The sequence below is a fragment of the Lipotes vexillifer genome, unplaced genomic scaffold (genome assembly GCF_000442215.2).
Source record: "Lipotes vexillifer unplaced genomic scaffold, Lipotes_vexillifer_v1.1 scaffold1762, whole genome shotgun sequence".
In the NCBI taxonomy this organism is placed as follows: Eukaryota; Metazoa; Chordata; class Mammalia; order Artiodactyla; family Lipotidae; genus Lipotes; species Lipotes vexillifer.
In genome coordinates, this window is record NW_006787493.1 from 1 (window position 1) to 16805 (window position 16805).

The 16805-nt window shown below is 43.2% G+C and overlaps 1 protein-coding gene across 1 annotated transcript; it reads left to right on the forward strand.

Moving 5' to 3' along the window:
• The first annotated feature begins 12306 nt into the window (after positions 1-12306).
• Positions 12307-15762, forward strand: LOC103090842 (calcitonin receptor-stimulating peptide 3-like). Its single transcript, XM_007460211.1, has 3 exons — positions 12307-12392; positions 15054-15185; positions 15603-15762. The coding sequence occupies exons 1-3, from the start codon at positions 12307-12309 to the stop codon at positions 15760-15762; spliced, it is 378 nt and encodes a 125-aa protein (XP_007460273.1).
• Positions 15763-16805: the final 1043 nt, after the last annotated feature.

Genomic DNA, 16805 nt, shown 5'->3' on the forward strand with positions numbered 1-16805 from the left:
GAGTGGCTGGGCCTGTGAGCCATGGCCGCTGAGCCTGTGCGTCTGGAGCCTGTGCTCCGCAACAGCAGTGAGAGGCCCGAATACTGCAAAAAAAAAAAAAATACTCACTTGGTATCTATTTACTCTGTGCTTACCCATAAATTGGACAAGGATTGTTTCTGTTCACTAGTACAGATTAATGCAGTAAATGTCCAAAAAGAGGCTTTTTATAGTTCTTGATAAATATATAAGAAATATATAAGAAATTTATAAAATATACATTATATAAAATAAATATATATAATTAATTTACAAATACATATTTATATTTACACTCAATAAATATTTTGCCTGTAGATAGGCTTGTAGGTCCCTTACCATTCTACAAAACCATTAAGCATGGTTTTTGTTGTTTTGTTTTTGTTTTGTTGTTTATTTCACTGCACACCAAATGAAAATGGGAGTGGGTAGACTGTTGCAAAAGACAGTTACAGTGACACCAGCAAGAAGTGATAGTTGACAACCTGATGACAAGAAATGAAATAAAATAACTATAATATTATATTAATTTTCAACCTCAAAAAGGAAGATAATATGAGATCAACTAGTGCAAGGCTATTGGCCCTACATGTCTTATAGCCCCTGAGAGTGGATAGTATAAATGTCCAGCACCTTAAGCGATGTTCTTATCATGGTGTTGATGAAATCAAGAAAGGATTAAAATTATATTTGTTATATCCTTTTAAGAATGAAGAGGAGTATACAGTGCATTTTATCTAATTTCCCATAGAAGTTGATATAATTTGGAACTTGATGGGGTAGGGGTAAGCTTTTGTTTTAATGACAGTAATAGCCACCACTCTTGAGTGCCTGCTCCATGCCAGACAATACGCCAGGTGTTAAATATAAATTGTCATTAACCTGCTGGGCAGTGATGCTGCAACATGACCAGGCAGGTATCTGAGAGGTTTAGGGAAGGCAGATTTATTCTGTTGTGGCCTTGGTGATTAGTTTCATTTTGAGAACTAAAAACACAGTTGCCTTTTTCTTAAGAAAGCAGAGGAGTGTGTAATAATTTCAATTAATTTACAATATTAACCTGATGTAATTTGGCACTTGAAGGCATAAGCCTAGCCACCACTCTTACGTATCTGCTTCTTGCCAAGTAATGTGTCTGGTCTTTAACATAAATATCTTTACTACTTCCAGGTAGTTATTATTATCATCATTTTACATGTTGAGGAACTGGTTGAGGGAGATTACTGTTTGGAGGACAAAAAGTGATTGGTAGAGACAACTCAAATCCAGTTGCCTGATACCAAAGTCTTACTCTTCCCAATCCCAGGGGACTCTGGTTACAGAGTAAATCCCCTTATATGCACCTTATGTCTCCCTGACAGTGTCCATAAAGGAGTCATCCCTGTTAGGACCTTTGTAGTACAGTGGGAAAGTTCCTATTTCTATCTCCTCCACAGAGCACTGTTCTCAGCCTGGGAGAAGAGAGACATTGTGTATCTGGTTAAGTCTAAGCTAAGGCAGAATTTTAATCATCTAAGAGGAACCCATCCAGAGTAACTCCTTAACATGACCAGTTGAGTCTTTCCACCTCTCTGAGTGACCAGCCTGGCCCTCCTCAACCACACACAGTTCTTTTCCTGGAAGTTGAAGTCACTCTAAAAATAACATTGTGACCTTGGAAGGAACCTCTCCTGGTGTCTACAGAAAGAAGGAGCCTGCAGCATTGGAAGGAGGGAGCCTGTGGGGTTGGGAAAGCAGCCCCCAGGGCAAGTCACCTCCATGCTACAGGAAAATAAGCTAGGCCCTCTAATTTCCCAAGAATAAGAGGCCAGGAAAACCCCACAGACACAATATCCCATTCCTTCTTTCTGATGAACCACCTCAGAGAAGACTTTCCTGACCACTATATACAAAAGTACATTCTTCTCAAATTACTCTCTATCACCTGATTATTCAGCTTAATTTTTTATTCATAGAACTTACCACTATCTAAAATATATATTTATTATTTTTTCTTTTATTATCTAAGTCCTTCCACCAGCATGTAACTCTATGAGGGAAGTTACATGTATCCTTGGCTGTATCCCTGGAACTTAGAAAATTCCATAGAACATGATAGGCCCTCAATAAACATTTGTTGAGTTAATAAGTAAATTATGAAACTATGTAATGCTCGGACTTCGTTCTCTGAGTTCATCTGTAACCACTGACATGTTTACAAGATGTAAAGATTGCATATTTAAAATAGTCTATAGTTTTTGTTTTGATTTTCACTTTAACTCAAAAGTTATATAGAAGAGTATTTTGAAATTTAGAATAGCTTTTAAGACTATGCTTCACTTATTCAGTTCCAGGTTTTGCACTGAGGTTTGAGAAAGTAGTATCTACTAATTTTTAGTTGAGAAATTTATATTTTTCTATGAGGTTTATTATATGATCCTTTCGCATATACGATTAAGAGATGAAAAAGATTAAAAGTAGCCTTGTAGGGCTTCCCTGGTGGCACAGTGGTTGAGAGTCCGCCTGCCGATGCAGGGGACGCAGGTTTGTGCCCTGGTCCGGGAGGATCCCACATGGCTCAGAGCGGCTGGGCCCGTGAGCCATGGCCGCTGAGCCTGCACGTCTGGAGCCTGTGCTCCACAACGGGAGAGGCCACAACAGTGAGAGGCCCGCGTACTGCAAAAAACAAACAAACAAACAAACAAAAAAGTAGCCTTCCAGGGCAAGTCGCCTCCATGCTACAGGAAAATAAGCTAGGACCTCTCATTTTCCAAGAATGAGAGGCCAGGAAAACCCCATGGACACGATATCCCATTCCTTCCTTCTGCCATAAATGCCTTTCTCATTCCTTGCCTAACCTAAAAATCCACTGATGTTGTGTCCTTGGTTCTAGGCTCTAATGGCAGTTGGCATTCCCACCAAGGGATCAGGGAATCATACATCAAAGCTCCAGAAGCCTGACACCTGAATAATGATCACATGGCTCTTGGGAGCACGGGCACATTAGAAAGTTTCTCCAAGTTCGAGCAGTGAAGTCCCGGGGCTCACGTGCATCTTCCATGTGTTAACAATTCCCTATTGCCTGCCCAACCTGCATGCATCATTAAATACTGGATACAGGTTATAAAAATAAAGTGGGTTTTTTCAGGTGGGCTTTTTAATACAATCCTCACTTAATTAAAAGCCTTGTTTGGTTATTGTCAAAGGGATCTAGTAGAAGTATCTAAGGGATGGGGCTCAAAGTTCAAGCACCAACTTCAGGATTTAACTGCATCCTAACCAATAACCTGTCAAGGCCTGGAGTTATGTGATGCAAAGCAGTCCGTTTCCCACCTCTACTGGAGTTTCACCAAATGTGACAACAGTTCGCTCAATAGCCCCCCTTGCTCTGTAGCACACGTGAACAGGAATATTGAAGAACGCAAACTGGAAGTTGCTAGAGGAGGAACATCTGATACTTGAGATTTCAATGCAGCCAGACATACAGGTTGTAGATTCAGGGAGGCACCATTCTCAAGAAGAGGGACAGAGGATGGCACATGATATAAAGAGTGGTCTCCTCACCCCCTGCCCCACACCCCACTAGATGCACTCTCTTTTCAGGCACTCTGTTACTTCCCCTCTATTTAGCCACTTTCTGGCTCTGGCCCACCTGCTCTGGGCGACTTCCTCAGTGCTCCAGCCCATGGCAGCCTCTTTCTCCAAGCCCCAGCATTCACTGTCCTTGCCAGTCAGCCCAACATTTACTTATTATGGTAGGTACAATAAGGACCCCTGCCCCCAGACATCCACATCCTAATCCTTGGAAATGCAAATTTGCTACTTTACACAGCAAAAGAGACTTTAAAGATGCGATTAAATTGAGGACTTTCACATGGGGAGACTATCCTGGATTATCCAGGTGAGCCCAGTAAAATCACAAGGCTCCTTCCAAGTAGAAGAGGGAAGCAGAGGTTGGAGTGAGGTAATGTGAGAAGGACTCAAGTCGCTATTACTGGTCCTGAAAATGGAGGAAGGGGCCATGAGCCAAGGAACATGGGTGGCCACTAAAAACAGGAAATGGGAAGGACATGGATTCTCCTCTAGAACTTCCAGAAAGCCTGCCAAGATTTTTGCACAGTGAGACCTGTGATGGACGTCGGACTTCTAGTCACAGAAGTGTAAGTTTATAAACTTGCGTTATGTCACTAAAGTACTGATAATTTGCTACAGCAGCAATAGGGAACAAGTACTAACTCCCTCTCTTTTATTGTTCTTTAATTATTTCATTTGTTGAATCTCACCTCCCTAAGAGACCAGTCTCTTAGGAGACTGGTCTTATTCCTCTTTCTTTTTCAGGATCAATTATATATGTGCTTTAGGCTCTAGGTGAACTCACTAAGCAGTCATATTACAAAGCTTCTGCTGACAACTTGCAGAAAGCGTGGCATCCAGGCAAGGACTAGGAGTCAGTTGTAGATCCATTTTTATGACAAAAGAATATGGTGCTGCCATCCAGGTGGCAAGTTCTCTCTCCCGTCTCAGCACTATTACGTATTTTAGTGTCAGGGATACAAGGGCAAGGTATCTGTCCCCCTCTTCCTCCTATCTATTTTGAAAATTATCTGTTCCTCATGTTTAGCAACATTCTCCAGGCATATATATACCTAATTATATAGATATAGATATGTGATATATATCTATATATAATATAGATATATATATAATATATATATATATTATTGAATACACCATTGCTATTATTATTTTGAACAAATTGTTATCTGTTAGATCAACTAAGTATAAGAAAAGTAAATTGATCGGATACTTGATGCCTATTCATATTGTTTTGTCGCCTTTTAATACACATTTAGTACACCAGGTCAAGGGAAACACTAGAAATAGGCCTTTAGTAATGTGGTGGTGAGGTCTGGGGACAGGGAAAGATTTCCATAGCCCTATAATTAGGTCTCAGTCTTTTTGTGAGAGTATGCTACCTGACTGTGAACTTCACAGGTGTTTCTCAGTTTTTTTTTACTCCCCACTTAGGTGACAGAGGGGACTAGTGGGTCCTAGAGTTGGGTGTTTCCCTACTCCCACCTGAAAGCCTAGGAATGAAGTTAATTGGGAATTTCCCTTCTCCCAGGTCACTTAGTCTCTGATAATATAGCAGTAAAGCTAGGCTCTGGTTAACAAGAGTTAATAAGGGGAGGCCTTATTAAGAAATACAGATTGCTGTGGTGTATTTCAGAATGATTCCTTTTCTCCTTACCCAGCTGAAAGCACAAGGGGATTTTTCTCCCCTATTTACTGTGAGAACCTGGTTGAGCTACTGGAGGTAAATCTCAGACACGTGCAGGGCAGGAAGGTGGGTTTTTAAGTTTTAGAAGTTGTCCACACTGAGACTCTAGCAATTCGCCGGTTATAGTTCAGGATTTCTAACTCTGTCCGCTGCTGGTTCCAGGTGAGTTTGCCCTTGTGAGTGCCTGCTCTGGGAAGCCATTACTCTCTGTATTCACCTTTCTGTCTCCCCAGTCTTAGGGGCAGAAATTTGCCCATTCAGTCCTTATCTCTCATAGGGCTCCTAGAAGAGTTGTTGATTTTTTCGGTATGTTCAGCTTTCTGTTATTATGATTTCTAAACTCCTTGTAAGTGGAACCCTGCACAGTCAATTTTCAGTTAAAATTCTCTAGTTAATTTAACAGCTCCAAATTTCACCCAGACTGAAGAGAATGAATTTGTGTTGTTGTTGCTACTGCTGCTGAGGTTGTTACTGTTGTGGTTTTCTTGCTGTTGTTGACTCTGTATCATACACAAATTGTATAGAATTAAAGGAGTAACCTAGAGGAGAACTTTGGCAAAACATTCTTTGACATAAATCGTAGCAATATTTTCTTAGATCAGTCTCCCAAGGCAAAAGAAATAAAAGCAAAAATAAAGAATTGGGACCTAATCAAACTTAAAAGCTTTTGCACAGCAAAGGAGACCATCAACAAAACGAAAAGGCAGCCTATGGAAGTGGGGAAAATATTTACAACAATGCCACTGACAAGGTCTTAATATCCAAGATATACAAACAACACATACAGCTCAACATCAAGAAAACAAACGACCCAATCAAAAAATGGGCAGAAGACCTAAATAGACATTTTTCCAAAGAAGACATACAGATAGCCAACAGGCACATGAAAAGATGCTCAGCATCACTAATTATTAGAGAAAAGCAAATCAAAACCACAATGAGGAATCACCTCACACTGGTCAGAATGGCTTATTCAAAAAGTCTACAAATAATCATTGCTGGAAAGAGGGTGGAGAAAAGGGAACCCTCCTACACTGTTGGTGAGAATATAAATTGGTGGAGCCACCTTGGAGAACAGTATGGAGGTTCCTTAAAAAACTAAAATAGAGTTACCATATGATCCAATGATCATACTCCTCGATATATATCTGGAGAAGACTGTAATTCAAAACGTTACATGCACCCCAGTGTTCATAGCAGCACAATTTACAATAGCCAACATGGAAGAAACCTAAAATTCCCTCAACAGATGAATGGATAAAGAAGATGTGGTACATATATAACATGGAATATTATTCAGCCATTGAAAAGAATTAAATAATGCCATTTGAAGCAACACAAGTGGCCCTAGAGATTATCACACTAAGTAAAGTAAGTCAGAAAGAGAAAGACAAATACCATGTGTTATCACTTATATGTGCAATCTAAAATATGACACAAATGAACTTATCTACGAAACAGAAAGAGACTCACAGACATAGAGAACAGATTTGTGGTTGCCAAAGGGGAGGCAGGGTGGGGGAGGGATAGATTGGGAGTTTGGGATTAGTAGATACAAACTATTATATATAGAATGGATAAACAACAAGGTCCTACTGTATAGCACATGGAACTATATTCAATATACTGTGTAAACCAATAATGGAAAAGAATATGACAAAGAATGTATATATATGTATAACTGAATAACTGTGCTGTACAGTGGAAATTAACACAACATTGTAAATCAACTATACTTAAAATAAATTTTTTTAAAAAGATGTATATATAGTGGGAAATTACCTATAAAAAAGAATGAAATAATGCCATTTGCAGCAATATGGATGGTCCTATAGATTATTCAATATCCTGAGATAAACCATATTGGAAAATAAAATTTTAAAGAATATATATATGTATAAAACTGAATACTGCTGCACAGAAGAAATGAACACAACATTGTAAATCAACTATACTTCAACTGAAAAAAGTTTTGAAACAAAGCACAGGAATCTGAGCTAAAAGTATGGAAATAAACACTGAAGTTAGAGTTTATCAGAATGTTGTAAAAAAATGTTTTTTCCAAACTAGACTGTTTCCCCCTTTTAAACCTTTTAAACTTTTAAACCTGGTTTTCAGGTTTAAAAGTTATGAAATAAGACTGTACAATCAAGTGCCAAATAATCAGGTAACTATTTTTAAATCAGTATTTTCCTTGACTTTCTCAAGATCGATTTCCATTTAGTGCTTCAGTTAAAAGAAGTCTCAGGTAGGGCTGGATGCAACATAAGCAATGTGCACATGGTAAGGTCTAAACTTTGAGTTCACTTGGTAAATCAGGGACGGGCTCAGAGGAGAATGGTTTTGTATCTCATGCTAGGAGACTCTAGACTTCCTAAAGAACCCTAGGGTTAACCTTCCTTTCCCTGTCTTGTTGCTGGAAACTTCCATGGGGAAACCAATTCTGCATGTCAAATAAAATGAGAGGAGTGTCTCAAATGTTTGAGCTCACAATTTTGAAATCCTATTGAAAAGCTGCGCTACCTAGCTAGGTCCGGATTCTCTGCTGGTTGGGATTAGATTAGAGTCTTATAAGAGCGGTGAGACTGGCTGGTAAATCTTCCACAGTAAATTAATTTCCTTTATTTAATAAACATTGGGTGAGTGCCACCTGGTATGCAACACATGCTGCTAAGTGCCAAAGATTTTTGGTTTTTTTTGTTTTTTTGTTTTTGCAGTACGTGGGCCTCTCACTGTTGTGGCCTTTCCTGTTGCAGAGCACAGGCTCCGGACGCGCAGGCTCAGCAGCCATGGCTCACGGGCCCAGCCGCTCCGCGGCATGTGGGATCTTCCCAGACCGGGGCATGAACCCTTTCCCCCTGCATCCGCAGGCGGACTCTCAACCTCTGCGCCACCAGGGAAGCCCCAAATATTTTTTTTTTTTAAACCTTGCCCCCAGCTCAGCACCAGGACTCATTAGAAATTCAGAGTACTTGATGGATGAGTTCATGACAGTCCCTCCCTATCTTGAGAGATTGACTTTTCAAGAAAAGCTGAAATTGCTAGAGGCTACGTTAGCACCCTCTGGGTACAGACCCTGTAACCTGCCTCACACCGCTAGCCCTTCGTAGCCACCAAAGAGTTCAGAGGGGGAATGAATGTAGGCTTTGAAGGTTGATGGCACACGTGACAGCCAGGGGTGGAGTTCTGAGCTCACAAAATGATATGGTTACAAATTCGGCTTCTAAAATAGTCGTTTCTTAACCATTTTGTCATCACCATTGCACTGGTGAAAGCCATGGTTCTCTCAATAGGAAGAGGCAGGACTTCCCCAGGAAAAGGCGGGACTTCCCTGGTGGTCCAGTGCTTGACTCCGAGCTACCAATGCAGGGGACGGGGTTCCATCCCTGGTCAGGGAAGTAGATCCCGCATACCTCCCGCAGGCCACAACTAAAGATTCCGCAGACCGCAGTGACGGTGCGCTCGCGGCAACGAAGATCTCCCCTGCCGCAGTTAAGACCCGGCGCCACCAAATGAATGAATAAGTATTTTTTTTTAAAAAAAAAAAAAAAGGAAAAGGCAATCCATGTACATACGTACCTACAAATGATTTCAGAAGATTGATACGTCAGAAACCTCAGGTCTTGGAAGTCATGTCGGCAGAAGTGCTTTGCACCTGAGTTTTAAAGCCTCCCCAACAACAGTCTTAAGTGGCAGAGCCCAATTTATATGCCGCACAGTATCTGCTTTGCCGCGTTCGCCAATTTACTCTTGCCACTGAGTTCCCTAACCCCGGTCTGGGTCTCAGCCCCCGATTTCTGCCTCGAGACTCCAAGATGCACTGAACCCGCGATCTGCCATCCTGAATCCTTCTCTTGCACATCTTGCCTTTCCCGGCTCCGCGCCCAATCGCACTTGCGCGCTTCCAACCGGTTATTCCATTCCCCGGATCCCCTACCGCCCTGCCTGAGGAGAGCCAGTTTCAGATATCCAGTTCCCCTGCCCCAAGGTTTTATTCGCTTGCATCAGTGCCACCGCTGCGGTTAAGAAGCAGAACATTGGAATAAGGGCATCTTGGAAGTTAGGTGTCCTGAGCCTGGAGACCACCAACCTGCAAGGGGAAGAGATGTGCCGCGAGGCAGCCGCCGTGTCGAACAAAACACTGAAGCTTCTAGACACTGAGGTCTGGGGCGTGGACCTGTGGCTCGGGTCACCTCGTGGCTCGTTTCGGCTAGTTTCTGTTCCGCCTGAGGAAACCAGCTACCTGGGATCCGTGTTTTATTCCAGCGCCCCGCGATGCCGCCGCAGTGCTTGCCACGCTGGAGGGTCTGTACAGGCTGCTTGGATCTTGCGCCATGTGCTCAAACCCAGCGATACTGCGGACAGTGAGAAGCTTCGTTTTCTGCATTCTATCTGCTGGGGACGGCAAGTCAGCACCTCAGACCTTCCTGGAAGGTTTAGAGCGGGAGCTCCGACAGAGAGATGCAGAAACGTGCTGGGCAGGGTGTAGGAGGGTCGAGGTGCTGGGTAATTGGGCTTTACAGAGCACGCTTACTGAGAGTCGGTGCAGGTTTCGTGGATGCAGATCCTAATCATGCCGCTCTGTGCATACTTAGGGGGGAATGAGCACATCACCTGGATGCTGCCGAGCGCCAGTGTCATTTTGTGAGTGCCTGTGGTTTGGGAGTGGGCACATATTTGGAGAAAGTACTGAGTTTGTGTGTGTGCAGTGTATGACTGAAGTGAGAGCGAGGATTGCACTCCGCTGGACTCTTCAGCACCATCAAGCTTGGCGGGCTTTCTAGCAGAGGACTGAACTGCGGTAGACGTGGGTGCAGGGCTGGAATCACAGGTCACTGGAACATCTTGGCAAACAGCAGCCGGAAGCAAGGGGCAGCTGGGCAAATGGTTCGAGAAGGAGGCTGAACTTTAGGTGATGAATGGCAGGGGAGGAGGCATGGGGCTAGAGGTCCGCTTGGAAGCATTTAGCCTTGCACTTCCCTGCTCAGGCCCAGCAGGGCATCCAGCCCCTCCCTAACCCACATGATGGACCAACCAGCATGACTCCAGGCAGCTGCACAGGGTGCTGATTGGGAATATGGATTGCGATCCCACAGAATCCCCTATGAACTTCCCTGGTAAGCACTTCTAGATCCCCACCGGGCAGATAACAGGTACACACTTAGTAATGATAACATTCCTTCAAGATGAGAATATGACCCCCATTTCAAAGATAAGTATACTGAGGCACTAGAAATTACTAGCCCACGATGTTTCCACCTGGAAAAGGCACAGCTGCAACAGAGTTCCAGCGCGACAAACTTTTGATCCTCTGTGTGTGATACCCACAAGCCCTGCCCTCCTGTGTGTGATTCCAGCTGCCTGAATCAGACCCCCTCCTTGGGCACAGAATCATCAACTCTACTGTGCATTAACCCTCGAAGCTGCACTTGCACGGAGGTCTGCGGTCAGACCTAGGCGAGACAGGGTTCCTTGTAATGCTGGACTCTGCCCGACAAGATCGCACAGCTGGGGATGGAGTGGGACACGTGCGTGTTCAAAACCCGCGAAACCAAACAGGTGAAGTTAACCATGACGTCAAACTGTCCCCAAATTCCTACTCACTTTTCCTGTGTTTTTCGTTGGTCCTCACTAACCCCCCCACATCCCCCTCCCGCCCCCGCCATCAATGACCTCAATGCAAATACAAGTGGGGTGGTCCTTCTGGATGCTCCAGGTTCTGGACGCAAGTGATGACACAATCCTTCTGGGGCTCAGATCCTTCCTCTCATTGGTTGCCCAGAGCTCCTGGACCACCCCAGACCCAGAGCAGCGGGAATAAGAGCAGCTGCTGGTGTTGGGAGGCATCAGACGCACTGCCCAGCTCAAGTGTCACTGCCACTTTTGCCACAGTGCCATCGCCTGAAGCCCAAGCTACTGCCACTGCTCCCTCCTCTGCTCCAAGCCACCTGGTTCCTGCTGCCAGGTAAGCCCGGAGATTCCTGCTTAGCTGGGATTCTGTTTTTCTCTCCCCTCTCTTCCTTCTCTCTCTCCATTACTTTTTCTTAGCTGATCTCTTCCAGTCTCAAGGGCTCTGTCCACTTCTGTCTAGGTCATTTCACACAACCTGCATTACTCTGCAATGCATCCCAGGCTCCTTCCACAGGTAACACTGGATGGTCTCAGTTCACTCACTCCCTGCTTCACTCTCCCCGCGCTGAGGAGGGCTCCAGTTTCCTTTCCCGAAGCACACGTGCTTAGGTCAGTTTGGGATGCTGGAGCTCCCCTGGCACTGCGAGCAGATCTGGACGCAGGAATAGTTTTGTGCAGATGGTGCTCTCACGGATCACGTCTTGTGCCTAGCGGACCGCGGGAAATGCTTCGGAACCCGGGCCAGCGCAAGCGGGAGGCAAATAGGTGCAGTGACTGAGGGGCAGGCAGCCATTAAACGCAAGCCCCCTTTGAGGGTTCTGGGAACTTTTTTCCCAGTTTAAGTCCTGGGTTTCAATTTGAGACCCTTCCAGCTTGATTCTTACAGGGCACTCTTTACCAAAGTGTGCAGCAGCTGAGCAGTAGAATGTGGTTCTTCAGTTTCTCAGGGATTCCAACCGCAGAAATTTGTCGTCGGTAATCCCCTCCCCCCTCCATGTATGTGCAAAAGCCCGGCACCAGGAGGACAGCTCTGGGTTGCACAGTGGGAAAAGCTGTAGTGACAGGTACTCGGACTCTGTCCTCCAGGAGTCCTGGCCAACAGGTTGTATGTGAGAGTGAGTGGAGTGATGGGGCAGGGGCTATGGACTGAGACCTCCTCACCCAGTTGTAGCAGTAGGTTTCTTTGCTAAACCAAGCATGCCGCAGCCTTACTGGATCTTCCAGCAGTCCACCTGGCTGAGCAGGAAATGACGGTGAATTGGAGTGACATGACTAGCATGAAACCAGGAGGCAAGGGAGTTAGAGGCATAGGCAGGAGCAAAGCCTGGGTCTGTGGGCTCATGGAATTTGTTATTGTTCCTGGTGCTAATGTTATTCTTCCCTTGCAGAGAGTTGTCATGGGCTTCTGGAAGTTCCCTCCCTTCCTGGTCCTCAGCATCCTGGTCTTGTATCAGGCAGGCGTGCTTCACTCAGCGCCATTCAGGTGAGACAGCCCTGCCAGGAGCACTCCCAACTCCCAATCTTATAATTCTGTGTTCTAAGTTGTGCTGTGCTGAATCTGGCTCTTATGCGGGGGGTAATGTATGAATGTAGACATGTATATAAGTTTATCATTAATTTTTTATGATACAAAGATGTGTATCACACAGTTTACAAACTCACATAAGATACAGGATACTCCTTGTAAATTTCATATACTGTAACTCATTGAACCTCACAGCATGCTTTTGTTGATTGTTACCAAACATTTCTATCTTTAGCAAACCTCTTTACTAATTTAACCATAATTTGATCAATGAATTGCATTCTAATCTACTAATTACCTTGCCAATAAGTTTGTTATTAAATCTATGTGATGTTTTCATCTAATTTCTCACCTTTATTCAAATTACATTAAATTGAAATCATTTTCAGATTCAAATCATTATCATTTAATTTTTAATAATGGCTGTATTTACACTAAGCTCATAAAATTCTTGAAAATCTAACCATCACCTTTCACAAGTCTATATAATCCACTTGGAGCAAACCACTTCTTTTAGGTCACACCAGAGCCTAAATCCTGGTGAAGTGGCATTTTTGGATGGATACATGCCTCATGCCCTGTCCATTGAGAACTGGGCTGGGTTGATAGAGATGAAAAGGGGAAGGGTTCTAGGCCAGAGTTTTCCTGTTTAGAAGACACTCTGAGATTAAAGCCTTTGTGTGCAGTTTATTCATTGCTACTATGTGTATAGATAGTGGACAAACTTAAATCCTTATTTGAATCATCTAGTCTTTCTAGATGTGTAAAAGTGCACAACATATGTTGAAAGTAGAGAGCTAAAGTAATACATTTTAAGTATTTTTTTCTGTTAATTCATAGGAATGGTTATATTTGGGGAGTGGAATTGTTAAACTTGAGTCTTGGAGAGTAGGCTGACTGTTCACTGGGTAGTCGGGGAGGGAAGAGGGGACAGGGAAGGAAGTGCAGAGAAGGGATCTGTGCCCATGAGTCTTTAGGCAAGTTCAGATTGTCTAACCCTTGTTCTATTTGTGTGTTTTAGTTAATATTGCTGTGTATTAAAGAATAAGAAAGTCCTAATGCCCATGAGTCTTTAGGCAAGTTCAGATTGTCTAACCCTTGTTCTATTTGTGTGTTTTAGTTAATATTGCTGTGTATTAAAGAATAAGAAAGTCCTAATGCCCAAAGTATATTAAAAATAGAGTAGTAAAATAATCCCTTAATAAATGCCCTTTTGTTGGTTTTTAGGAAGGGCTGTATCTTCTGGGAGTGTCTATGTTAATCCACATCTTGGAGCCAGATGTAGTCTTGGTACTTAGTCGTTGAAATGCTGGAGAAGGGGGTAAGAGGAAGGGTGAAGGGAAAGGGCTCTTGGCTAATATCTCCGTATAGAAAACAATTTTAGGTTATAACCATAGGTCTATATGTGCATTTTTGTAAAGTACCAATGTTTATTATAGACAAGGTTCATTCACTATTTTTCAACATCTAGGCTTTTTTAGATGTCCTGAAGTGACAATGTATGGTAAAAATGTAGAGCTAGTGAATTAACCAATTTGTAAATATCTTTGTTATAATTCATGAAAAAGCAGCATCTTGGACATGGAATTGTTAAACCGCCTCTGAGAAATGTATGTCAGGACGTGTTCATTAGGTTGGCAGCAGAGGGGCAGAAGGAAGTATAAAGGGAGGGATGTATGTGGATGTGTTCATATTTATATTTTGATGATAACCATTGATGTGTGTGCATCTCTTGGCTGTACTGTAGGAATATATTGTTAAGTAATTCAATGGAAACACCTCATTGCTAACACTTTAAGAGTTTAGATTGGATAATGAATCCTCTTAGAAGCATTATACTTTGTGTACTCTGTTGCTTTATGTCTCATTTTTAATTGAACATTAAGGGAATGTAGTATTTTAATCATAACTTTGCCAATATCTTTGTCTAGAGGCCTGTTGCCATTTTTGTCTTTTCTGAAATTTTTGTCACCAAGAAAGGCAGGATTACATTTTTCTCCTTCCAGATTGAGTTGGTGTAGTGTATTCTTGGTTATCAAAATACTCAGAGCTTTGGGACTTTGAAATGATGTGTTAACAAGCACGATACATAACTGTATGATCTTAATTACATAAAAGTGGATGCTTAGTTGTGTAAATACACAAATGAGATCTAGAAGGACACATCAGTAAACTGCTTGTGATGATGGATGACTTTGTTTTTTGTTTCTTGTGTTTTTTGGTTTCTTATTATGCACATTTTAACTTTTTCTCACTGTTGTGGCCTCTCCCGTTGCCGAGCACAGGCTCCGGATGCGCAGGCTCAGCGGCCATGGCTCACGGGCCTAGCCGTTCCACGGCATGTGGGATCTTCCCGGACCAGGGCATGAACCTGCGTCCCCTGCATCGGCAGGTGGACTCTCAACCACTGCACCACCAGGGAAGCCCTGCACATGTTAACTTTTAAGAAATAAATGTTATTTTTAAAACCTTAAAAAAAGAAATTAAAAAGAGAGAGAGAATTGGGTTGGCCACATCCTCCGTGGAAGCCCCAGAAACCAAGAAAGCTGGCTGCTTATCCTGGGGTGTGGGGGTAGGCAGGGGCTGAGAGCATGAGATGGGCTTCCTTCCCTTCCCTAGGTCGGCCTTGGAAAGTGACTTTGTACCTGCTACGCTCACTGAGGAGGAATCGCGCCTCCTACTGGCTGCAATGGTGAAGTATTATGTGCAGATGAAGGCCAGTGAGCTGGAGCATGAGACAGAGGGCTTCAGGTAAATCTCTGCACCCCTCCCAGAACATGGCTTACCCTTCCCCCAGCTTACCAGGAAGGGGTATACTTAAGAATGAGATTGGATATAGTGCCATAAATCTCTCTCTCATCTCATAAGCCTTGGTTGGTGTTTAATTTACACAGGAAAGATTGGCTGTTACAGTTCTGTGTTCCAAGAACATTAACCCAGAGACATCTTTGGTCTTCTGACACCCCTGAAAATGTCTACAGGGACTGATTGTGGCATTTTCCCTAAAACCCTTTGATTTTCTGCTGTGATGATTGTATTTAGCAGAAACATTTAAGGTTCACTGGTGCCTCTCAGAGTAGTAATTTTCCACTGATGGTCCCATAGGGCAGCATCTGCCCTCAACCTCTCACTGACAGGCCTTCTCATTTTCTCCATCCTACAAATCAGCATCACTGCCCAGAAGAGATCGTGCAACACTGCCACTTGCGTGACCCATAAGATGGCGGGCTGGCTGAGCAGATCTGGGAGCGTGATTAAGAGGAACTTCGTGCCCGCCAATGTGGGCTCCAAAGCCTTTGGCCACCACCACAGGGACCTGCAGGCCTGAACAGTGAAATGACTCCAGGAAGGTGACCGCCCTAGTACTTTGAATGGCATGGCTGGTGGCTGGGTATTATTGCGGGGGTGCGGGTCACACTCTAACCCTCCCTGGGCATGTATCATAAAAAAATCTGTAGCGGCTGGATATAGAACAGAGAGTCTCAATAACTGAAATCCCTCTAACTTGGGTTTATTTTTATTTTTCCAGTGTCTCCTGGTGACACCAAGATCATCTGCCAGGAAATATAGAACCTCTTCACTTAAAACACTGTTCCCTGAAGTTATAATTGTGATATTCTAGTTTTTGAGTTTGAAAGGCAAAGACTCTACCCTTTGGGAGTATTCCCTACAATGTCATGTACATCTGGATTCAGAGAATAGAGTTGGGTTCAAATATTGTGTTTGTCCTCTGCTAACTATGTCACCATGGGCCAGACCCTCTCTGAGCCTCAGTTTCCCCATATAACTTGAAGGCAACTATAGTAGATACATGTTAGCAGCTGAACTCTACTTCTTTAATTTGCAGTGAAAGCAACTTGCAGAAAAAATAGCATGGAAGACACATATATACTCATGCTTCTTGACATTGAAAACACTCTTTTCCTTGAAATAAACTAAAGCTCAATGTAGAATAAAATCATTGTAGTTATCTAGTGTGCATCTTTTTAATATATGATTCCATGTTTAATAAATATAACTCATGTCTCATTGGCTTATCTGGTAGCAAATCAGGACCCTGTCAACCAACCATGCCAAGGGGTATTACATCCATCATGGATTCAAATTAACTTAGTTTTCACAGACATGTTTTGTCCTTATAAGTTTTTTGATTGTGAGATCTTTTAGTGATAACATATCTGACAATGCTTTTTAAATAAGCTTTTGTTTGTTTATTTATTTATTTTGGCCACACCTCGCGGCATGTGGGATCTTTGTTCCCCAACGAGGGATCGAACCTGTGCCCCCTGTCGTGGAAGCACAGAGTCTTAACCATTGGACCACCGAAGAAGTCTTGACAATGTTTACTAAATGGCAACCAAACTCTTGATT

Bases quoted from the DNA above. Each gene is read 5' to 3' on its own strand.
- LOC103090842 (XM_007460211.1), top strand. From the start codon at position 12,307: ATGGGCTTCTGGAAGTTCCCTCCCTTCCTGGTCCTCAGCATCCTGGTC. The intron at 12,393-15,053 runs GTGAGACAGCCC...TCCCTTCCCTAG, and splicing joins CTTCACTCAGCGCCATTCAG to GTCGGCCTTGGAAAGTGACT. The intron at 15,186-15,602 runs GTAAATCTCTGC...CCTACAAATCAG, and splicing joins CATGAGACAGAGGGCTTCAG to CATCACTGCCCAGAAGAGAT.